At 40.5% G+C, this 25,309-nt stretch overlaps 1 protein-coding gene across 1 annotated transcript; it reads right to left on the bottom strand.

Annotated features, from left to right (window-relative positions):
* Nucleotides 1–99: 99 nt before the first annotated feature.
* LOC126800481 (auxin transport protein BIG) lies at nucleotides 100–18,985 on the bottom strand. Its single transcript, XM_050527851.1, has 14 exons — nucleotides 18,694–18,985; nucleotides 18,358–18,464; nucleotides 17,419–17,584; nucleotides 11,263–17,327; nucleotides 10,051–10,668; nucleotides 9,743–9,923; nucleotides 9,362–9,593; nucleotides 4,725–9,272; nucleotides 4,417–4,639; nucleotides 3,864–4,265; nucleotides 3,440–3,583; nucleotides 2,089–3,108; nucleotides 1,249–1,755; nucleotides 100–1,145 (listed from the first exon to the last, which is right to left on the bottom strand). The coding sequence occupies exons 1-14, from the start codon at nucleotides 18,953–18,955 to the stop codon at nucleotides 309–311; spliced, it is 15,312 nt and encodes a 5,103-aa protein (XP_050383808.1). The 5' UTR covers nucleotides 18,956–18,985; the 3' UTR covers nucleotides 100–308.
* Nucleotides 18,986–25,309: the final 6,324 nt, after the last annotated feature.

Here is a 25,309-nt window from a genome sequence, read left to right on the forward strand (position 1 = left end):
AACTTTTATTACCTAGTTGTTTGCAGTGTCAAGTAATTTCCCAAAATCTCATAGTGCAAGGATAAAAACTGGCGAAAGCGATGGACTGAAACATTTGAATTTAGGGAGAAAAATGATTTTCATTACCAAGGAGCCATATGTGCTACGAGTACACAACAGACTCGGTCTCAAGTCTCAACCCTCTTATTTCATGGGGTATGTATGTATGGAACACAAATATAACAGTATAACACCAATGGCACAGGCCCATTATCGTCCCGCTACGATTACAACACACGCAGCTCACTCAGTAGTACTTCATCTAATTCTCAGCCTCTCCCTGCATTGATTGCAGCTCGCACGAAGTCCTCGCATTGTGTAATGCCACCCGACAGCACATCCGCCAATACACCAATTATGTCGAAAGCCTCCTGCAGATCACTTGCTGAACTCATCTCGTCGAGCCATGACAGCAACTCCTTTGAGAACTCTACCATCTCACTCACATTCAGAAGCCTCTCTTTCATCACTACTTCCCAACCTTCCAAGCTTCCAGAATCATCTTCCCCTTGAGATACTGTAGTAGAAGAGCTAGCTTCTTTTCTGGCTGACAATGACACATTGGCTGCGGGTTTGTTGACCTTGAAGAAATGTTGCAGCTGCTCAATCAGGCCAGTGTAGACAAGCATTGGCCGAACCACATTCAAAAGATCATCAGCCGCCCCAATTTCTCCACTAGGACTTGGGCTGGTATTTCCAGACTCTACCCTGGCTATTGGTGAGGAACCGGACGTGGTCCGACCTGCTGAACGACCATGAGTATGCTGCATGTATGCATGGTAAATTCCACGCTGCAAGAAGGCACGTCGGTGTTGCAGCCAGGCTTCATGTGATTCTGAGAGAAGCGAGTTCACCATCATGAATTGGACAGTTTCTTCGGATCCCATAGAAGGCTGTGTTCCAGGAGTGGAAGGTCTATCTAAAGCAGATGATGTCAAATATGTTGACACAGACTTTGCCATTGTTTGACGCTGAGATGAGCTTCCCTGATCGAGTAGGTGGCAAGCCATTTGGATCATGAAAGGGAGGAATCTGGAGTTACTTTCCCTTCCACCACCTCTGCTTTCTGCACTAAAAGATGCCCCAGTAGCAAATCGAGCTAACATCTGGAAAACAAAAAGATTTATATATATTAGGTCCAGACATAGGATGCAATATATCATTTAGTGGAGGTTCCTAAGACAATAAAACAAATGAAAAGCAACATACCAGAACAATGTCATAAGTCAACAGCCGAAGACGGCTTCCATCAGCACGTCCAAGAGCATTGAGGTTGTCCCAGTAATGGTCTACATAACGACTATACTGTGGTAAAGGAACAGATGGACCTCTCACAGGGAACAAGGAATTGCAAAGAGATTCATTGTTTCTGAGAGTCGCTCCTTCCCATTCTTTCTTTGGATTCTTCAGTGCGGCATCTGCTCTCTTGGCCTCCTGATGGCACTGGAAATGGATAATATTGAAATAACTAACAGATGTATAGACACACTCCCCACGAGCACTTCCAGAAGTCCCTGCACCTAAATTCACTCGCTTGCTATAAGAGTAAACTCCAAGCAAGTCTGTAGGCCTTAAACTGTAACCCTCTCGGCAAACCATGCATGCCAACCCATCCTCCTCCTCCTCCTCCACATCTTCCAAACCCTCAAGAAGTGGCCGAGCAACAACAATGCGCTCGCCACCATCTGATGCTAGCTCTTGTCGCATTCCAAGTCCCTGAGTTGATGAAAAAAATTACAGCAATTATGCCATATTTCCAATACCAAATCAGCAATAACATATTAGGTTCAATTAAGAATGATTGCTATATCCATACTAACTTAAAGAACCTCCTGACTAGCTTACACCATCTTTTTACAATAACATTAAGTTGCTCTCACTCTGACACTAAAAAGTCAAAGTTTACATTCGCAATAAAAATAGCACATGAAGAAATCTCTATTTTTCAACACAGATGCATATGCTCAACTCCAAACAAACATTTTGACCAAAATAAAAACTCCAATCAAACATGAACTATACAGGAAAGAAAAACAAATGACTACTAACCTGAAGCAATTCCTCTCTCTTTCTTAAAGCTCTGCGCCTCATCTCATCCCTTGTGGCGTGTCTCAATCTCCGAATTTTCTCCTCCAAATAACCATCTCCTTTTCCCTCCTTATTTGCAAGTGTGTCCAACAAGTTTTCAGCCCTTGCTCCGATCTCATTTTCCCCAGAGACACCTTCCAAAGCATGAAGCAAAGGTAATATACCTCCCTCATCAATACACTTTTGAGTAGCCAAATGTCCTGTCGATAAGCCCCCTAGCATAGACAGTATCAGTGGGACAGATGGCAGTTTTAAGCCCATTACCCATTCTGAACTTGATTTAAAGCCTGCTTGCCCAGCAACTGAAAAACTATCTCTTAGATGTCTAACTGCAACACCAGTGATACCCCTCTCAAGAATAATGTCTTTCAGTCTCTCTCCACAGGAACTTGTTTTAAGAGACTCTGAAACCCTCACAAAATTTTCCAAGGTGAACCTTTGCTTGGCAGCTTGCTGAGCAATGTCGTCATCTTTCGGGCTCTCTTGATGAGCTTCCTGCAGCCGATCATATTCTCTCCAATCTTGCAAAGGAGGGCTGAAGTGTTGGATAAGTGCTTCCATTGCTGCAGGTTCACCGTATGTCAAGTAGGGCAAGATTCTAGCAACCATCTCAGTGTTCCTCTGCTGTTTGTTAGATTTTTTAAGGCCTGAAGGATGAGATAATCTCTCCAGAAACATGAGGACTATTTTCTTGGCCTGTTCACCTGTCTCTTCGCTAGTCACAGTAAGAGCACTCTGCGTGATACTAATGTTGTCACTTTCGTTAGCTTCCAGTGCCAGACTCTCAACAATCAGAAGTATGCCTTCAGCTGGTTCCATGGCATCAACAGAGAAGGCATGTCTCGCAGTTTCAAGAAGTAGACCCAAAGCTCCTAACCTCAGTAAGGCCCGTCTATTCTCTCTTATTTTGCAACAATGCATCAAAAGATTCAGAACAGCTACCAACTGCTCTTGGTTGGACTTGAAGTTCTCCTGCATACGCTGTACATTAAGAACAGTCAGATATTTCAATAATTGATTGGCAAAGGACTCGCTTGCAAAGAAAACAAAAAAGGAATGGACAAGGAAGGATAATAAAGAGGTGGCTTCGACTTCTTCTCCATAAAGAAGGAATCTTCATACAAAAATTCCAAAAAAAAAAAAAGGAATCCACATGCTTTGAGGAATGAGCTATAAAGAAAATCCCAAATTCTTAGCAATGAATTGCGGCAACCTCCAGGTACATACTTTATTCACAAAAATAAAGAAACAAAATGTATAAATAGATGGATTGAATCAAGAGATAGCTGGAAATTTAAAATATGCAACATACCTGGATCATGCTCAATATAATTTCTAAGCCACCATATTCACGAACGGCACCTGCAATGGCAAACTCAACCTCTGGATCTTGCGACTCCTCTCTATCTTCTTCCAATTCTTTAATCATGGGCTCAGTGGCTTCACCATCTAATCCCTAAAATATATGTGACATCAACCAGATGTCAAGATAGGATCTAAAGGATATGCAGACAAGACGCATACTAAATAGACTGATGCATAATGTCAAGTAAAGGGATGCATGTGCATGAAGAAATCGGAAACCAATGATCTGGATATAACTATATAGATTTCATTGGTGGGAATGAGGAATAAAGTGCTTATCTTTTGATGTTACACACTTTATCTTTTGATGTTACTTCCGGTCATGTGTGGATTTAAATATAACACATGGGAAAAAACCAGTTATAACTAACCTGAAGCCGATATGTCACTGTCATAGGTGGAGAATCTCTAGCTGATGAAACAGCATTAGGAGTCAATAATGTAGAATTAGCCATTGCATTTGAAGATTGATTGGACTTCATCCAGACTTGCTCGTACACAAGAGCTACAGTTAAATCGAGAGAGATAATATTCCCAGCAACTAACAATTCCATTCCATAGTCATCTTCAAGAAGTCCCAACAAATCCAACTGATGACAAATTTTATTCTTCACATCACGCATCAATGGACCGATCTCAGAACTAGAGTAGGGATTCTTTGTCATAGATCCCCTGATGAATTCTTCTTGTGTATGTGCCTTGTTTAGAACCAGCAGGTACACTGGCTCTGGTTTTGATGGGCAGATCAGATTGCAGAGCTGCTCCAGGATAAACTGCACATATAATGAAATTAGTTCTACCCCACAACGTCATCCTCATTCCACCTTAATTGAAACTAAATCCCAAAACCATTTATAACCATTAACAAACAGAGCCCTTGTAAAACCATGAAACATTCATAATGTCAAATTTATTCATCCATACCAGACAAGTTCGGCCTTTACTCTCCTCTCCATGGTTTTGCAGACCAAAAATACATGCCCGAATGAACTGCCGCTTATTTTCACTGCTTTCAAGCAGGAGACTATCTAATAGATCTTTTAGAAGACGATTGCAATCACCAATCAGCTTTGTCTTCTGCACTACTAAGCCGCGAATAACAATAAGCGCCTCAAGAATTTCTGAGAGTAGATTGTCTCGCATGAATCTGTCATCAAAACTTATTAAGCATGATAACGAGAATAGTCTCTAGGTATGCTCTAAATGGAAAGTAGTCAAGAAGGCAGTCATACCTGGATCTAATATTTGGTACCTCCAAGAATTTGCCAAGCATCTCTATAAGCTTATGAAGGATGAATCCTTGTGAGATGTCAATGTGCAAGCTCCTTTCTAGAGACTCAACATTGCCCACTTCTTGAGTGATTAGTTTACAAATTGTACGTAGACATCCCCGTACTGTCAAGAATAGGCGGGCATCTTCTGACTCTATCATCTTGAACAGTGACTCAAAATATTCAGCAGCGCTTTCACCAGCAGAAAGTGTTGCTGGTAGCAAAGACACTAGCAAGTTTAATAACCGAAATCGCCTAGATGTGCTTTGGGCACACAGAAGACTGATCAACATGCACATCTCAGACCTTATAGATTGAGAACAAGCACTAAGAACTAGTTCTGTGACCCATGAGCCCAGCTCAAATGCCGGTAATTCATTCTTAGTTGTCTTGCTAGCACGCCTCTTCCACCTGAGTGCATATTTCAGAGCCAAGAAATCTTGCCTTTGAGGTCGAGGCCTCTGGTTTCCTCCTTTAACAGCCTGGGACACTTTGTACTGCCTTCTAACAAAATCGAGATATGACGCTCCCTTCTTCCACTCTGAATAACTTAACAATTGAATATCCTGAGTCTTTTGAGATGAATCCCAGTTTGTGTCCAATGATTCTGATGTAGGCTTACTCCCACTGCCAAGTCCACCCATAGATCCAGAAATATTAGAGTTGCTTTCATCCTTGATTTGCAAACCAGTGGAAGCTTTTCCTGTGCTAGGCTCTTTATCTGGTACATCGGGTTTAGGAGGTGTACATGCCTGAGATATAATCCTCAGACAAGGAAGAATAACATGCTCAGAAATCGCAGGATGCTTAGCTCCCAATTTGATGGAAGAAAATAAAAGCTGAAAAACAACACGCAACCTCGACTCCCAAAATTCATCAGCTAGGGAACATACTTCTGACAGCAATGACAACTCTTCACGGGTGGCTAAAGCAATGTCCATAGAGCGATGATGTTCAAGGCAGTACATCACCTTTTTCTGTATTAAGCTGTTCAACTCGGTCACTGCATTCAAATCACTCTCAGAAAATGCACAAAGAACTGCCCTAGCTTGGACACGAGCTGTTTTAGGACCTTGATGAATATTGTTTTCAAACAGTTCAGTTAAGATGCCAGCACTAACAAGTTGTCTCTTGGAATTTGCATGCTTTGACAGAACCTGTAATATCTCAAGACACTGTGTCACAAATGTAATAGCACAGCCATAACAATTATTCGGAGACCTAGAAACCACAAATCTTGAAGCAGCAACACCATTATCGGTGTGTTTTTGGTGCAAATAATTCATCAACACCCGACGCAACCCTTGCAGTGTTTGAACACTTTTGCTGACCGAATCAAAAGCTGCTTTGCATTTTTCCCCATATAAGACACCAAGAAGAGCTATCTTACGATTAATCTTACATGCAGGCCCAGGTAAGGAAACCATCATTTGCTGCACAGAATCCTTCTGTTGCGAGTCTATTTCATTCTCACCAACACTTGATACAATCTTAAGGAGCGGCTTCTTGAACCCTAAAAGTTGCTGATATCTCCTATGAGCATTTTCGGATTCAGTTTCTATAGCAGCTAGCCCTCTCTTCATATCTTCGTCATTCTCCATATCGTCAAAAGCAAAACTTGGCTTTGCCATGAAGTTGAATTCAAATCGACCATATTTGCTGTACCCACACTCATTGCACAGGAAGGAATCCAGATTCTCATAATTGATGTTCCGGCATTGCCTGCATTGATATGCATTCTCATGGCAATTGCCACATATACCATGCTTATCAGTCACAGGTCGACTGCAACGTGGGCATTGCAATGGTTCAAGAGACAAAGCCTGAAGATTTTCATAAAAGGAATCCAGCTCAATCATGAAGTTGCATGCTGTTATTGGAATAGGGAAGTCCACTTTCAGTTCCGTTTGATTAAAAGCAAGATGACAACTCTTGGCACGTTTCCACAAAGACCAATTATTCTTCAATTCTGACAAGTCAGCCACAGGTCTATTATTGTAATACAGATTCAGAACCTTCACTGATTTAGACTTCCGCGCATCATGAACATTCATGGTCACTGTTTGAATGGTGTAACTTCCTGTGCATTTCACTATGATGCGGTTGTCAGTGAATTTCGTTTCAGACTTCAGACTTTCTAGTTTCATCCTGCTATATGGCACTTCTGGAGAGCTGCACGCAACGCAAGGCTCACTCTCAAGATAATAACCATCGAATTCAACTAATCCACTTAGAGTGTTGTAAATGCGGGAATTTGGATGGTTGGCTAAAAGCTCATTTTGTGAATGAAGTGTCTCAAAGATGCATCTAATGACATCAGAGGTCAAGCATCGATCCACAAGTTCACTGCTGTTTTGCTTTGAGCTACTATCTGGAACTTTACCTAGAAACCACGTGACCAGCTCAGTATACTCAACTATATTTTGGCCATACATCGGCAAGAATTTGACCTTCTGCAAGAGAGCCACCAGCATAGCTTCCTTGAATGAATGTTTTGCATGATGCCAGACACCATATAGAACACCCTTGGCCTCAACACGCACGGAGCTAGAATTCCATTCCAGCAAAAAGCAATCAATGAATTGCTTCAAGACATCTCCATCCTTGTCACTAAAGATATCTATCACTGACTCCATATCCACATAGGACTTCTCAGTACTAGATTCAGCTCCCTCTTCGCTTTTTTTCTTCTTCTTCGGATCCTGAGATTGTGTCACTGATTTGTTTGAAGTAGGACCTGAATCCACAGCTTCATTTTTCTGTGATGAATGACCAATATCCTTTCCAGTATAAAATGACAAATTTAACAGCTTCAAAATCTGCACGACAGACTCTTCTCCAAGGTAGAACACACCATTAATCAAAAATGGTAAAAAATCAGAATGCCTCAAACAGTACCTCTGCCAGTTTCGAGGCCGAGCTGCAGCTACTTCAGCCATAGTAGAAAGGCACTTAACAATCTTAACACTTCTTTCATAGGACAAAGGATTTTGAAACCCACCAGTCTTGTTTACATGTTTGAAAAGCTTTTTCATCTCACTTGAGAATTGCCAAGAGTCTCGAACACTATAATAGTGAGTCTTGCTTCCACAGAGGTGGAGGAAAAGCCTCCTTGCGTATCTCCTTACAAATGTTGTGTGAGGATTGTTGATATAACTGCAGAGAACATCTTGATATCCATCTAGCTTCAGATCTTTACCAGTACAAACTTTTGAAACTTTCTCCTTCTCCCCAGTCTTGTCTTGCTTTTCTGGTCTAACCAAAGTGTATACCAGCCGGAAAGTGTTTTCCAATAGCAACCTATGGTAGTCCGCAAAAATATCTGCCCGATGCGCTTTTGCATATGAGTCTGAAAAGAAAGGGGAAAAATTACCGGCAGCTAGATCTCTTCGAACTGTTAACAAAGCTCCACAGCCAGAACCAGGTCCTGCAGCTTCATAACTTGCAGAAGGAGACTTGAAAACATGCACTAGCTGGTGAAGTATGTCCATCAAGTAGTTGACAACAGATTGTTGCCTAAGAGAACTGCAAGCACGAAGCAGCTGAGACGCAAAGTCGTTTTTTTCTTGATCATCCACAAAAGATGAACCAGCAGCTGAGGTGGCAGGCGAAATTTGGATGACACTTTTATCATGCACATCAGTTGTCCCACTGAGTTTTGGCACGGAACTATCGCTGCCTGGCTGGTGCCAGTTTCTTAGCATCAAAGTGAAGAACATGAATATAAGAATTGCAACTTCCCCAAAAGAAGAGCGGGATTTGCCTGAAAATGGTTGGTTGAGATTGAGCTCATCCAGAAACCATCTAATTAGTTTCTCTAAATCTAAGTTCTCAGGCTTTGAGATGTCCATAAAAGGTCCGCCAACAGCAGATGATAATCTGTAGAAGAGCTGCATAACAGGAATTGCCCGTACCCCTGAGGTTGATTGCATCCATCCTTTCAACTGTTCTAGAAGTTCAGACAGGATTAGGGAATTCAAAGCTCGTTTTGAAGCAGAAATTGATACTGGGTCATTGACTGAGGCAGAAAACTCCCCAGACTCACTGGGTTCGAGGACATGAATTGATGGAGTAGAACTCTGGGTCCTGGAATCTGCAGTAATTGGCAAGATTGTTGGATCACTTGCATCATCTGGTGTGAAGTGGAACTCATTGCCATCTCCTCCTAATGATTCCACTTCTATGGGTATTGCTGTCATAGGATGATCTCTAGAGTGTGGTGGAGGAAGACGGTCTGCATCCAGTACTTCATAGCATGCCTCACACAGATCGAAATCTGGACAAACAGTACAATGCCATCGCCGTCTAAGTATGGGAACAGTGGTGCAACCATCACAACAATATTGAACAGAAGAAGTAATTGAATCTTCTTCAATCATAACTTGGGAATTTCCACCAGTCGTATCAGCATGCACAGGAGCAGAAACTGCAATTTCTGCAGCATCATCTGTTACCAACATTGTTTGTTTGGGAAAGGGAACCTGAAGCAACCTTGAAGATATAGCCAGGCTGAAAAGGAGAGGGCATTACATGTGAATATCTGGAAATACAATGAACACCAAAACAAAAAACAAGATAAAGTGCACACTAATGATTACCTGGTTGATGTCTGGACAGCCTCATTGGGAGAAAAGAGAAGCTTTTTGAATAATAAAACAGCAGGTCCAACAGAGTGCAACCCTGTATCCTTTTGTAAAGCCAAGCATTCAGCATAACAATAAATGAGCTCTACGGAAGATATGACAATGTTGTTCATTGTTTGTGTGTCAAGCTGCTCTAAGTCCAAAATTCCCCACAGAACTTGAATGAGCCCATCAACAACTTCAGAACCTATATAAGAGATGGAAACAGAGCTTCTTGAATATCAGACAAATAAAACATGCAGAAGGAGCGCAAAAACCGATGACAAAGCAAAATGGTAAACAGAAAGAGAATGAACTCATAAAAATGAATGTTACTTTAGATAAGGTAAAACCTACCATTCATCTCTAAGAAAGTAGCCAGGTTAGAGTGACGGTGAAGTGCAATTTTAGATACAGCACGCATCTGGGCTGTGAACTCTTCGACTATCCAAGTTCCTGCAGTACCACCAACCCCAAGCCTGGAAGAGAGTACAGATGTCGATTTCACCACTCCAGACAGCCGCATGGCATCCTTGACCTACAGAAATAGATGTCAATCACTGATCGATAACAATCATGTTCATTTAGTTTGGAGAATCCTCAAGAACAGAAGCCTAATTTCCAATGAACTCATAAACAATTAAACATTGAAATTAGAATATTACATTGTAGTACAAGTCTTTTTTGGGGTACACAGCCTGCAAAACACGAGAAGCAGCTGCCTGCAGCAAGGGCTCTCGATCACTTTCAAATATGTTTTCTAATAACTGCTTGCACCTTAGTTTGCTCAACTCTAGATTAACTTCTTCAACTCTTGAGCATCCATGAGATCGGCACAATGAATAGATTTTGGACAGAAGCTTAAGGCCATCAGCTATAACCTGCTCCTGTATAGGAGCAGACTGCATCGACCGGCGTTTTTTCCCAGATCCTGCAAGCAAGGAATTACAACCAAGCACACGTGCTTCCATATCCAGTACAGCATCCATTTTTTCTTTCCAACCAAATTCATCTTTAGCTCTACCATACACTTCAAGGCAGTCAATTCTAGGTAGAGCTGATCCATTGAAGGATGGTCCAACACAGATTGTAAATTCTTCATCAGCAAGGAGCGACTCAGCAACTGTAAATGGAATATCATACCAAGACCGCATACCTTCATCTAGTTTAATCACCCTATGGAATATAGTGATATCAGAAGGTATGTGACTTGCTGATGTATTACCAACATGCACACGGAACCCAACCATGATGATATCGGGATTTGAGTTGAAGACAGATATCTGAGGACAAATACAATTGATGTTAAAACCTTAAAATGTAAGCCAAAAGAAATCAAGATATATAGATCTGGATGCAACAATCACTACTACAAAAACTACAGAAAAATCTTGACAGCACGCAAAAGAAGAAATCAGAGAAAACAAAAGTTATTATGCTACTAATTAAACTTATTCTCAATAAAGCATCAAACCTCTCATAAATTAAATACAGATTAGATGGATAAAAAGAGCAGAGGGACAAGGAGGTCCATCTGAGAGAAGTCCAAAAAACACGACCAATAACATGAACAACCCCATGAAAAATTGACAACCATGAGCTTATTTACTTAGAACACACATTGACTCCATACAATCACCATTTTTTTAAACAAAACCTCCAACGTATTACTGCATAACCTCCATCATGATGGTGAGAGATAATGAAAACTCGTCAAATGAGACTCATATACATGCTTTTGAAAGATGATAATTTGGTTCTCTGTAGTTGCAATTTAATAACCAAATGACATACTATATATTATCATGCCTCAATCAACCACTCGACTCTGAAGCATGGCATGCACATCAAACGGCCAGATACTTTGAACATGTTACCTTAAAGCCTGCAGGATTTGGACTCTCCAGAAAGCCATCCTCAGATGCCAAGCTCTGCTTAGCTCCTTCAGAATCACCATTTCTGACAGCATCACCACCCAGTTTCACATCTGATGTAATGCACAATGTTTTCTCAAAAAAATCAAGGGGGAATTCAGGGTTAACACCAGCATAAGCCTTATTGCTGAGGATTCCAGAACCCAATTTCTTTACTTTCTCTGCTGTTGCACCAGCACCAGCGTCAACTCCCACTGGAACATGCGAGTATATTTGAAGGCTACCATCATCATGTAAGACAAGACAGTGGATCTTATCTTTAGATAATGGCTTATACGCAGTTACTCCCACTAAAGGTGAGGTCGAGCCCACTGCGTGTCGCAGGTTCTGTGCTGATAAATCATCTGCTCCCATTGATACAGCAATTGCAGAGTTTAATTTTAAAGTAGAGAAGCAAACAAAGAGCCCACTGCCAGCCAGCAATTCTTTCCAACGATGAAGTCCAGCAGACCGCAGTTTACCATCTTGGTCCTCATATATAGTGGATACTTCAGTCAAAGAAGTCGCATCTGAGCTAAGCCGTCCAACCAAAGAGGTCCCATCCTGATAGGATAGGAAAAGTAACTTGAACGCTGACGAATAGTACAAAGATGAGCCCTTCGCATCACTCTCTCTATCCTGTATCTGGATTACTTCCTTCAAAGGTGTAGCCCCAACAATACCTTCCACTGATAACTCTAGCTTTAACAACCTTCCATGTTCTGAAAGAACAATCAGAAACGTCCTTCCATGAGAGGCCACAAGAAGGGTTGCATCCACAATCTTATCATCTGGCAGCGTAAAGTAGTGCATGGGACTGATGTTATCCTGAGATAGATCATATATTTTGACAAACTTGTTGGTAACCACCAGTAATTGAACCTGAGAACCTGGAACCCACTCTACCCTTCTTATATATGCACCTTGCAATGCCAGTTCAATGGCAAGACGATCAGTCACTTCACCACGAGGATTCAAGGTGAGGACCTGGCAGTCTTCATAACCTGCAACTGCAAGATAATTCTCCACCACTGGGTTGAATGTAAGACGCACAATTTCAAAGCGCACAACATTCTTAGATAGGGGTTTGACATTGGTCTTGTCTGCTGTCACAGGGGCGATGGTGGCTTGTCCAATTAACTGCCCAACATCAAAAATTGCCACTTTATCACCTTCTCCCACTGCAAGTCGCCCTCGAATACTGACACTAAGAAGGGATTTGACAAGAGATCCACTAGCTAAATGTGATTTGAGTTCCTTGGCATTTGAATAATCTGCTTTTATCTTCAGGTCTAAGGACCCACTTTTGTATGCCTTCTTCAATTGCAAAAGATCAACCCCAAAAGAAAGCACCTTGTCTTTGCCAAGAATGATTTTGTTATCTTTTGACAAGACGGAGTCCCTTTTACTGGTTATATAAGGGAACATTGAGGAGCAAAGCTCAAGCACCTTTCCTTCCACATCAAGTTCTTCAAGCAACGGTCTGATCCCATCTTGAAGCTCTCTTGGGATAGAGAGTCTGATAGAGTTGTCCACATCTATACTATCCTCATCAAGATCTGAATCACTTTCTGGTAGCTGTTCTTCATCTTCCATGAAGGGTAAAAAGGACTGGAAATTACTATCACTACGGACTGGGCCACCACTAACACCAGTGAATTTTCGTGGTTTTAAGCATTGGCAATTGCTTCCTCTAACACCTCCAGCTCCACAATCACAAAAGAAACGGCTAGAGCGAGAATAAACAACACGATGACCACGATGGCAAACCTTTGCGCACACAGAGCAACAGCCTTTTGAGACGGTCAGATCACATGTGTAACAGAAGTACCAGTGCTGCTCCATGAAATTGCTTCCACTAGATGTAAATGTGCACACTTTAGAAGCAAGAGACCTATCACTGTTGGTATCCTCTTCATCATCCTTATCCAGGCTCGCTACCTCCCCGTCAGAGGTCCCATCATCCTCATCTTCATCTAAAGAGGTTGCATCACATTCAAGAGCCATTGACCTGCCTTCTTGATTAGTCGAAAGGACCAATGTCCCAGAGTTCTTCTGTGATCCTACCTGCCTTGAAGCAGTAGGTCCCACACCATGAGTAACACCAGACAGACACTTTACCAATGATCTTTCCGGGGTACTCCTATCAGACCCAAAATCACTTAACACACTTTCCAAAAACCCAAAAAGAAACTTCAAGCCCGGTAGCAAAGAATCATTGCTGGTCAGCTTCTCCATCAGCATTATGGTTCTCTTTAAAAGCAATTTCAGAGAACTATCCCCTTTGGATAATTGAACCACAAACTGGAAAAATGCTTTGGCAACATGAATATCAAATTGCAAAAAGGCAGGATCAAGGGAAACCAGCACAGCTTCAAAAATATGACTCTGGAGTTCCACTGATTGCAAATCAGAAGGTGGGGATACGAGTGATAAAATAAAGTTCATGGTTGATTCCCTAAGAGAGGAGGGACTTCCTTTTGCACCATTAACTCCATCTGAAGCTTCCAGAACACAGCCTAAAAGCCTTGCCGTTAACCATTTGGAGAGTTGAAGCAAGTCCATGCTGAGAAACTTGTTTTGCACCTTCTGTTTAAGGTCAGGGCAGAGGTCTCCACTTAGTAGATCAACAAAATACCCAAGAACCTTTACGTTAACTGTTTCTGAGTGACAATTATGTAGAGAGTCAATAAGAACCAGCAGATCACCACGTTGTGAACTGAAAAGGTCCTTCACCTTCTCTGAAACACCATCCATACCAAGATAAAGTTTGAAGATATCAACCTTGGTAGGATCTTTCCTTAAGCTATCCATCGTATCAACAGCCTTGGTGATTATGCACTCTTGGATACTGCTGTCAGTTACATCTTTGGAATTAATATCCCTTAAAAACCGCTCCAGGTGCTCCAATAGAATCAAATTGACATGCTCTGGCCCTACCAGGCCCGCAGTCAAGCTGCCATAAATAGTTTCGCATTTCCCGTGAACACTTTCAAAGATCCTGTCAAATTTGATTGCCACTATCGAATCAAGAATTTGACGAAGTACATCACTCTCTAAGCAGACATTTCCTACGATATCTTTTACTTTCAGCAGACCAACCAGAATGGAAATGTTCTGCCTTATGTTAAGGATGCAAGAAAGAAGGATTCCACTCGGAGTGTGGAGATTTAGAGGGAAACCATGATACATAGTTTGCCAACAAGTCCTACACAAACTTCCTGATGCTCGTTTATCAATAATTGCATCAAAGTTCACCAAGAGATCAAGAACAGACTCCAGACGAAAACAACCAGGTCCAGTCTTTTCAAGCTCATTCTGAAGGCACACGTCAAAACCAGAATGTTTGAAAAGCAATAGTGGTGAGAATCCATTAGCATCCTTCTGGCTAAAAGTAGCAATGAAAGCTCTTTGATAAACTTGTAGGTACTTATTCATCAAAGAAGAAACTATCCTAAACAGTGATGAAAGTTGACCAGCATCCACTAAGGAGGCAACCATCCCTTCAGCAACGGTGATATACTCATTGTCCATAGACATATTCAGCATCCAGTTTGAACCCACTCCTGAAACTGTATTCTTCATTCCATATCTACAGATGCCAACATCAAGCAAGCCTACCACCAAAGACAACCACATTGCATTTCTCAGAAAACCCCAGCCTAACCCCTCAATGCGCTCAGGTATTTGTTCAGCATCCAACTGCTGAAGCAGATGAATTATAACTTCAGAAAAGTTGGTATTCACGGCACCAGAAGCATGATTACCTAGAACGGAGTGGCTGAAGTAGAAGAAATTTTCCATGTCAGAAATGTCAAGAGTATGTGGATCACTCAAAAATAGAAGCTGATTGTGCTTTGCAGTACCCATGGTTGGAAAATCCCAACAAAGTACAAACATGTATCTTTCAACAATAAGATCCTCCACCACTGTAGCCTTTTTATCTTTCCAGAGCCCAATAATGGATGACATGGTTGAACAAATGTCATCCCAACTCAAGCATAAGCTATCAATATGCAGAACTTCTGTGGACAGTGAAGCAGGAAGGGCAGATATATCAATCAATTGGTGAAGCAAGGGACTGATATCAGGCTCTTCTTCGAACCATGCACTCATTACATTGTTACATACAATTGAAACCCAGGATGACAAATGATTATTCATGCCAAGCGGTGTACTTGAGTATGGAGCATGCCTCAACTTGGAGCGCAGATGGACAAGTAATGTCGAAGGAAATGTTTGTGGATAGAATATCATATGACGAAGCACCACAATCAACCTTGAAACCAGTAGAGCCCAACAAGACAAATGTGCACTATTCAGACCCAATGCTGGAGTACTAATTGCTCTGAGAGTGGAGAATATTAAGTTCGCATGAGATGTTTTTTCCTCTTCAGAAGATAAGTGAAATGCCATAAGAAGAATTTCAATGTGAAAAACCGATGGAAGGGCCTTGAGCAGTTCTTTAAAGGTGGAACATTTAAAAGAAATGTCTTTTGTCTTCTGAAAGAGGTAATCCACAAAGCCCCGGAAAATTTGGTCTCTCAACCGGCTACCAGCCAAACCCACCCTACAGAAAAGGATGTGAGCCAGTAAGGTAAGGGTCCGACTATTGTAAGCAAAAATATCATTCTCAACATTCAAGATTTTTCCAACCAAGTACTCTTCCAGTGAATCAGATAAAGCATGACGTGTCACAAGGTCCTGCAACAAGTTGAAGCAAAGTTCATGAACCTGGCCAGTTTTTCCCTCTTCTTGTGAAATGGAATAGCACTCAAGGCTCCTCTCCTCAGAAGATCCCTGACCTTGGAGTAAGTGGAGAAAAATATCAATATGGCTTTCGCTAAGCTTCGTGCAGCTATCCTCAAATAAAGAAGGGTACCATTCAGGAGAGAAGATGCACACTTTTAAAAAACTAAGCATCTCTGTTGCAGCTTCCATGGGCATATTACTCTGGCTGGAGCTAGAATTAACAGCAACAGGTGGCTGATCATATCCATCTGTAGAACCCCGGCCACTCTCTGAGAAAAGATCTCCAAAAAGGGCTTCATCTTCATGGCAAACAACATTTTCCACTTCAGAGCTGCAAGTAGTTTTTGCACAACTAGAATGTGTCCTCTCCACGTTTGGCCTTAGTTTCACTCCCTCAGAATGAAGGAAAAAAATAACATGCAGTAGATTGTCCAGCCATTGATTTGAGGAAGGGAAGATTATCTTCACAAGTTGTTCGAATGTGTACCTCTGAAGTAAAGGAACTTTCTCAGAACGAACCAGGCAGGAAGGGGGATCGATGACACTGGTATTACTGACCATAAGTTCTGTGTCGAACTCCTTCCAATTGACAGCCCGGGTAGTCTGCCTCTTAAGGTCATGGATGAGTGACAATATGTAAATAACAATCCGCGGAAAGTAAACTAGCGGAGGCTTCAAGTTAGTAACGGAATTGTTATACCTCCATAGAGAAGAATCAAGGTTGTCCATTATTGAAGCTATCAAGCAGACCTGAACGTTCAAAAATACACTGCTGTTGCAGAAAGTAACCCGGACAAGTTCAATAAAGTCTTCCAATAACAACAGACTGAGACTCTCAAAACTACCCTCAACTGGTACATGGCTGTTTACGAACTCAAATCCAGGTCTAAACAACCTGGGTAGTGCTTCAGCAAGAGAGCCAACTGCTTGCACCAATGAGGCATCAAATTCAATGTATGGGATGTCCTTTGCAAGACTTCCAAGTAGCTTTATAATCCTCAAAGTGAAGGACAGTCTCTTGCAGACGCTTGCCCCAGAAAAATTCTCATCAAACACATCTGGGAGTACAATAAGTTGTTTGCAGAGCAAAAACAAACGTTGAGTACACCCAACATGAGCAACTGCCCAATGCTGGGATAGATAAACCAACTTGTTCAAATCTTGGTGCAAAGTAGGCCCGCCAAATCCAGTGGTCTGCCTATCAGACTGTACGCACTCGGCAGCCAAAGACATAAGAAGGTGATCAACCGGTTTCTCTGCCCTAGAACAACTGACACCTGCTCATAAACATAAAGGTATATTTTAAGTCCCAAGAAATCCATGCGGAAGCAGCACTAGAAGATCAAGTCTTAATAGGAAAAAATATACCTTGAGGGCCACACTTAATATAATTATCAAACTCGGTACCACTAGAACTACCAGTAACAGATATTGACAAGTCTGCAAGGCTATCTAGAGGGAATGGCTTCCTTGCCTCAGGTGCTTTATCCATTTCATCAACCAGTGACATCTCCAAAAGTTGCACCATATTGTTCTGCAAATCCAAACAAACACACATAAATAAGTATGGCCACTTTTAACCTCTCTTGAAACATGCATACAGACAGCAGCTAAACATTGAGTACAAAAGGTTTGATTTCCACGTCCTCCACCATAAGTGAAATTAATTGTACCATTAGTTCTGCCTAGCTGGAAAAAAAATTGAAGAAAGAAAATTTGCAATGGGTATTATGGTGAGCTCACAGTAACTGAAGAGGCTAGTTCTTGATCACATATGACATCATGCAAACAATGAAAAGGAAAATGTCATAGCAAACGACAATGACATGACAACTTGCGAGTAAACCCTAAACAGAACTTGATGCATGTTGAGCGTCAAAACAAAATGCACAGAACTCTTTTTCGTAGTAACTCTTCTGTTGTATTTAGCTAGTATGTTTCTCAACTTAAGACATTCATTCTATATCTTCATTCAAATATCTGTTTCTTCAATATAATTTTTACCTTTTCCTTGGGAACATATATAATATAACAAACATCTCAAATCAGTTACAGACTCTAGCATGCACCAACACTAGACAGCGCAGTCTATGGACTTCACAGCCATAACATGGCACCGGTGGTCAAAAAGTCATGACATCCCTCACACCATCCATAAAGCCACACATACAACTTAGCATTAACACATTACGACGATTCTAAAATGCTCAATGAAGCTGATGTCAAATTAAAACTCCAAACTAAACAGGTCATTGCAACAGAGCTTAAGGACAATTAAAGCAAATGAAAAATGAAAAGAAAAAAAACCTGAATAGTCATGTCGTCGCCGCCGAGTTCTGATCTTTCCAGATAACACACAGCAAATTCTATACACATTTGCACAGTGGCCACAACTATCGCTTCCGCTTGCTCCACTATATATGCAAATTTTTCAAATAAAAAATAAAAAATTAAGCACATATATAACCCAAACAGCAAGAAGAGCTAGAATCGTTAACAAAAACAGAGAGAGAAAAAATCACAATCGATTTTCTACTTCTTTAACACTAAATCATAAGCTTTCCGAATCCGAAAACAGTAAAAGAAAGCACGAGAATCCAAAAGCAAAGACGAGGCGAAGCGAACAAGGAGAAGGAAATGGACCTGAAAGAGATCGGGAGGAGGAGACGACGGCGTAGGCGAGGGAGTAGAGAGCTTGAATTTGCGAATCGGTCCATGATTGAAGCCCTAGCTTGCCGTCAGCGGCGGGCTGGACGGCGCGTTTGAGGATGAGGAGAAGGCAGTGGAGGCCCGGTGAGATGGAGTCGGGGTCGGAGCGGAGGCGGAGAAGGAGATCAGTGGCGGCGATGGGCTTGGAGTCGGGGGAGTAGAGAGAGTCGGCGAGCTTGGCCAAGGCCTCGGCCATGAGACGATCGCGCTGGGTGTGAAAGTGAAATAGTGATGACGAATAGAGAAAGAGGAAGGTGTGAAATATTAGTAGTAGTCTTTCAGTGAGGTGGAAATTACAGAGAGTTGATAAAAAAATGTTTAAAGGCGGTGGGAGGGAGGTAAATGACAAGATTTTGGGTTGGTGCTTAAGTTGCTTGATGGGGTTTCTTTTTAACCAAGCTAATTAAAGGTGATTCTTTTCTTTTGGGCTTTTTCTTTTGAGTGGAAAAAAAATAAATGTTGTCGTGGTGTTATGAGTCATGAGTCATGAGTCATGAGTTTTCTCTTTCGGGGAGTGGACATCCACCGGCGGCTGACAGGAGAGTCCGGTGGTCGGAAATGGATTTTTTGTTGAGTACTGTGTTAATTATTATGAACTATCTATGGCGTGTGTCTCTCGCTTAAAACCAAAATTATTGTTCTCTAGCTACATCGTGTGTCAAACAATAGCTCTGGTTATAAGCGAGAGATACACGTTGTAACTTGTCCTTAAAGATCAACATTATTGATATTACATTCCTTCTTAAAGAAGTGTTTAGCGTTTAGGATTTAATGTTAAGCGTATATATCCTTCTAATGAGAGGTGAAATTGTGGGATTTACTCCTTGGGATCCTATAAAAAAATAGGTTCACGCTAAATCTACTAGAGTTTATTAGTTTAGTGTCTTGGTAGTACGTATAGGTCTGGTTCTACTTGGCTCATCTTATTGGATCACGGTTTATTGATAATTGACAATGGGTGGTATGGTATCCAATGAAAAATGCTAGTACCTGACCCGTTGTGTACAGGGCCGGACCTGAGCTTTGAGGGGCTTGAGGCGGGATATGAAAATGGTCTCTACTTTCTGGAAATTAGCCTCGACCTGGAGACATGGAGCTACTCAATTTGAAGAGACGACTCAGAGAGTTAGAAGATAGAGTTAGGGGGTAGAGTGAGAGGGAGTGCGGCTGAGAGAGAGAGAGAGAGAGAGAGAGAGAGAGAGAGAGAGAGAGAGAGAGAGAGAGAGAGAGAGAGAGAGAGAGAGAGAGAGATATATATATATATATATATATATATATATAGAGAGAGAGAGAGACCCAAAACCCTTGAAATTACAAGACATAATGGATTATTGAATCAACCCTTCAATTCTTGCGATTATGGAACCTAGAATATATCAATAACCATAGGATTTCCCGTGTTCGATGGACGATGAATCTAAAGATCAGTTGTGTATTTGGTAGTTCCTTTCCCTATTTGAGTTTCTGGTCCCCTCTTTGAGGTTTGGTGCCTAAGATCTGTTTCCGAATTGAATCCATCCCTACTAGTTATTGGTTCTTTATCGATCATTTGCATTAACTGGCAATTTTTTTTCATTCCCTATGTGTAACTAATGAGTTTCGATTTCAAGTTTCAACCTCAAATAGTTGTAACCGACATGGTTTATAACGTACTCTCAAGACCTAGTGTTATTTTGAAGAACTATATATATTAGAAGTATGGTAAAATACTGGTCACTTATACAATTTTTAGTAACTGGACAGTTTAGTTATTCATGTTTTAATTTCAACTGATTTCTCCTTATACTTTCAAATTTTAAACAATTTAGTCATTCCGTCAAATTTCGTCCAATTACACCGTTAAGTGGTTTTTTTCCCCTCTTATGTGATGTTTGTCAAGTCATCAATTTAACAGTACAATTGGACGGAGACTTAACAGAATGACCAAATTATTTAAAATTTGAAAGTATAAAAAGTGATCAGTTGAAATTAAAAAATAAAATACTAAACAATCGAGTTACTGAAAATTAGATGAGTGTCCAATATTTTATTTTTAAAAGTAACATTGTTTGTAACGTACTCTCAAGACTTGGTGTCGTTTTGAACGTGAACCCCTCCCACCCAAGGAAAGAAAAAGAACAAAACTTTATTTATACACAAATCCTTATGCATGCACAGTGATTAATGCAGAAAATGGTTATAATGGCCAGATGGCCACATTTGTTTATGCTTTTATAGAGGAGGAATCTTCTCGTCAAGGTTGAGGCCTTGAGGGATAGGGATTACAGCTCTGATGGAGCAACGACCATAAAACTCATATTCAACGTCGTAGGCTAAATAGTTCTAACTTCTAAGAACTTATTTACCGGAAGCGTTTTCTTCCCTATTTCATTTACAATGACGAAATAGAAGACCACATTTCTTTGATTAAAAAAAAAGAACACATTTCTCTTTACTAGAATTAAATAACCAAAATGATCTATATAGTTTCGGGAATAGAATAAAAATCTGGAAAAGAAATTAGGAAAGTTTATCCTTTTCCGGCCTCTTTTTCCGGATAAACAGATTAAGCAGAGTTGGATTTTTGTAACACTTGCTATCAACTTTACGAAATAAACGAGTATACATGGTAAGGTTAGCTTTGAACCAGACACCCAGAAATGTACGAAGTAACCACTCACCTTAGTAAAATAACTCTCACGTACTCTCATTGTGGAAAATATGGCTACAACAGGTCAGCAAATGTACATGGTAATTAATTAGTTGGCAATCAATAGATCGATTTATTTCTAAATTCGAAATCCAAAATAGTACATATTGTATATAAATATTGTTTTTAGATATAACTAAGATAAGAACTCATCACCTCAGTGTGGAAATGTGGTCAAGTAAGGTAAAACATGACAGATATGCGGCGACTGAACTCTGCAAATTTAGTATCTAAATTAAAATGACTTACCAATTATGATGCCATGAAATGTCCATATGAGGATGCGGTTGTTCAAAACAAGAGAGAGGAGGATATAATGTGTGAGGGAATCTATTGTTATGTAATCTTGTAATAACCCGAATTTTTAGAAACTAAATGTTGAGTATTTTTTTTAAGTGTTAAACTTGTGAAATTAATTCAAGACGACAATTGGAGGTTTGCGACATTTCAAAACAAAAACGGAAACGTTCTCGGATCGTTTAATTAGAAAACGTAACGTTACCGCAACGTATAGATCGACTTTTATTCCGTCGCTCGGTTGCAAAAACTTCCTTCCCGAAAGTCGTAGAGCTCATCGATACGAATTCGTGGACACGTCATGCGTTCGAATCGGACGTCGGATGCAAAAGTTATTCACGTCGGAAGTTCGTTTCCGATTTTGGAAATAGTATAAAAGGAAGGAAAGGAGATTAAAAATCAGATTTTTCTAAAAATCAGCTCGGGTTACTGTTCACCCGACCAAAAAAAAACTTCTCCGGCCGATTTCTCCACCATCCGACGTCGCCTCGTGTCGTGCCACCTATCAAACTGACGGGCTCGACGAGCTCCATCTTTTGGGCTATGCCTTGCACTCCGGCGACAACCACACACGGTGTAGCAACCGCCGGAAGTTACTGCTGTGGCGGCGCCGCCTCCTCCGGCCACCATGGCTCGAGATTCTTGGGGGGTTTTGCTTGTCTCAGTCCCAACAATATTCCCACAAAAGGAATCGAGCCAAATCGAAGTGTAAGTACCCGAATCAAAATTTCAATTTCTAGGGTTTGTAAATAGTGCCGAATATATGTTCTTCGGTGTTTGGACTGTTTAGGCTCGGATTTAGAACTTTGTGTCAACTAGGAAGTTGTTGGAAATGTTGTTTAGGTTGTGGTGATGAAATTTGGTGATGATTGGTGGCGGTCGGTGAACAGTAACGCCGCATGAATAGTGACTGTGAATAGTATCGGTGAATAGTACCATCGCATGAATAGTGATCTGTAACAGTAACTGTGAATAGTAAACTGTAACAGTAATTTGAACAGTGACATTGTAGAACAGTAACTGTGAACAGTGTTTTGGTAAAACAGTAACTGTGAACAGTGTTTTTGTAAAACAGTAACTGTGAACAGTGGTTTAGTAAAAACAGTGATTAGTAAACATGAACAGTGTTCCGTGAACAATGTTTTATGAACAACATTTAGCTGTGCTGAACTCGTCACCTGATATTTTAAGTATCATTTTCTAAGCATTTATCGTGCTATTAGGTGACTGACGAAACGAGTGAGGAAATTACTTTCAGGGTCGTGGAAGTTGCACGCAGGAAAGAAGGTGAGTAAAATCTCACTTATTTACGAATCTACCCTTGCGGTGATTCCAAGATTTTTGCAAGAGTTTTTAATATTGAATTACGACACGTATACAATATAGTGGATTACGTATATATCGTATAAATGGTAATAAGTACATATATATATAGTTTGCTATATTATATACTGTTATGAATTCGTTGGAATTGGTCATTTCGAATGACGAGAATTAAATGTTGAGCATGTGATGTGATTTTTGTACAATATGAGGTGTGATTATTGTACGTGGTTTTAACATGAGTTTGTTAAAATGTTTTGTCTTCGGACGAGTTTTTGTCTTCAGACGTGTTTATGAAATATGACATGTATACGATATAATGGATTATATATATATTGTATAAATGGTGAATATGTACATATATATATAGTTTGCTATATAATATACTGTTATGATTTTATCGTGATTTATGTCATTTCGATGACGAGATTTAAATATCGAGCATGTGATTTTGATTTGTACAATATGATGTGAGATTATTGTACGTGATTTTAACATTGAGATTGTTAAAATGTTGATTTGTCTTCGGACATGATTTTTGGTACAATATGATGTGAGATTATTGTACGTGATTTTTAACATTGAGATTGTTAAAATGTTGATTTGTCTTCGGACGTGATTGGTACAATATGATGTGAGATTATTGTACGTGTTTGGCAAGTCGGAACCTAGCCTTTGGCCGGACGAAAGTTACGATACAGTTAGAGCTCTAGTCTGTCTGCCTTAGTACTGCATGAGAGGTAACGGGTGGTTATCTGCTCATGGGTACTCAGATTGTTTTGGATGTTGGGTAGCGGGTGGCTATCCAATATCGGCGGTGTATTACGAGAGGGGTAACAGATGTGTACCAGCGTTCTTGGTACCCGTATTATAAATGCATTTGGGTAACCAGAAGGGTTACTTAATTTCTCATGAGCGCTTCTTTTTCTTTGGGACAACCAGATGGGCCGTCCACTGACTCATGAGTGCATTTATATTTGTTTGATTTGTGGATTTTCGTATATATTGATATGCGAGTTATATATTTTCATTTTACTCATACGAGCTGTAAAGCTTACCGGGTTTGTGTTTACAATCCCGGTGCACCAATTCGATGGTGTAGTGGATAACTCCGCAGGTGTGGATTAGCGGGAATTGACGGACCGCTCAGAGGACTTGAAGTTATTTATCTCCAGCATGCGTGAGGATTTGGAGTGACTATCTTGTGAGGATTATACATTTCCAATTGATATAATGTTGAATTATATGTTTGGTTTGTAATAATTGGTTTTCTGAGTTGTATTGAGAACTCAGTGATGATCCGCTGTGCATTTTAAATGATTTCAATTTGATTGAAATTGTTTAGTGTTTAACGACTTTGGAATTTTGAGTTTTTAAGCTCGAAATTTTGGGGTCGTTACAAATCTAATTTGTCTTAATGGCATATCCCAATACACTTTTTCTTAGTGCATCTTGAATTTCTGCTGGATTCTGGTGGTCTTCCATCACTTTCTCTCCTCTCATTTTCTATATAACACTCCAAACCTTGCTCCATATCTCCACACCTCTCTTCACTATATACATTCAGTCTTTGCTACAACAAATTAATAGGGGTTATCGGTCGATCTCTAGTCATCAATCGGTCTCTTGTGTGACTCGCACACGAAAAAATGGATTCAACATCAGATGATACTGATCTAGAGCTGACCTTAAGTTTCAAGCCCTTGAGCTCCTATGTTCCCAAATCCCTAAACAACTTACTGACTGACCTTGCTCTAGTTGACAGTGCTGCCGCAAAATTGTCGGAGCTAGAAACTTACCTACAGAAGCATGGAAAAGAGTTGCGTAGAATTCAGGCATTTGGTGGAGATCATGATCTGCCTCACTGCAAGCTTCTGTTGAAGAGTGGTAATTAAGCTAGCGAGCCAATTTAGTTCTTAGATTCTTTCTTCTTAATTATATATATATATATATATATATAATCAGAAATCAGCCTCTAATGTTTTTTAATTTCTATATTATTTTTGGGGTCGTGAAATAGAAATTGAAGCGATCAATGAAAAGATTTCAATTATCAAGAATGGTAACATAGAAGCCGATCACCATACCGCGCCATTGATTTGGAAGAGGAGAAATCAACCGGAAAACCCTAGCTTTCGGCCTTCCAAGCGGATATTGGTACTGATTATTGTGATATATCCAAATAAAGCTTCAATTGTTCTCGTCTGATTTATAAATTTACTTAATTTGTATCCCTTCTGG

This window comes from Argentina anserina, chromosome 6, assembly GCF_933775445.1.
Source record: "Argentina anserina chromosome 6, drPotAnse1.1, whole genome shotgun sequence".
NCBI lineage: Eukaryota > Viridiplantae > Streptophyta > Magnoliopsida > Rosales > Rosaceae > Argentina > Argentina anserina.

What these genes read in the sequence shown, in the direction of transcription:
- LOC126800481 (XM_050527851.1), bottom strand. Translation starts at nt 18,955, where the DNA reads ATGGCCGAGGCCTTGGCCAAGCTCGCCGACTCTCTCTACTCCCCCGAC. An exon ending in TACTTTCTTAGAGATGAATG is followed by an intron (nt 9,594 to 9,742) that starts GTAGGTTTTACC and finishes TCTCTTATATAG; the next exon opens with GTTCTGAAGTTGTTGATGGG. An exon ending in GCTGTCCAGACATCAACCAG is followed by an intron (nt 9,273 to 9,361) that starts GTAATCATTAGT and finishes TCTCCTTTTCAG; the next exon opens with CCTGGCTATATCTTCAAGGT.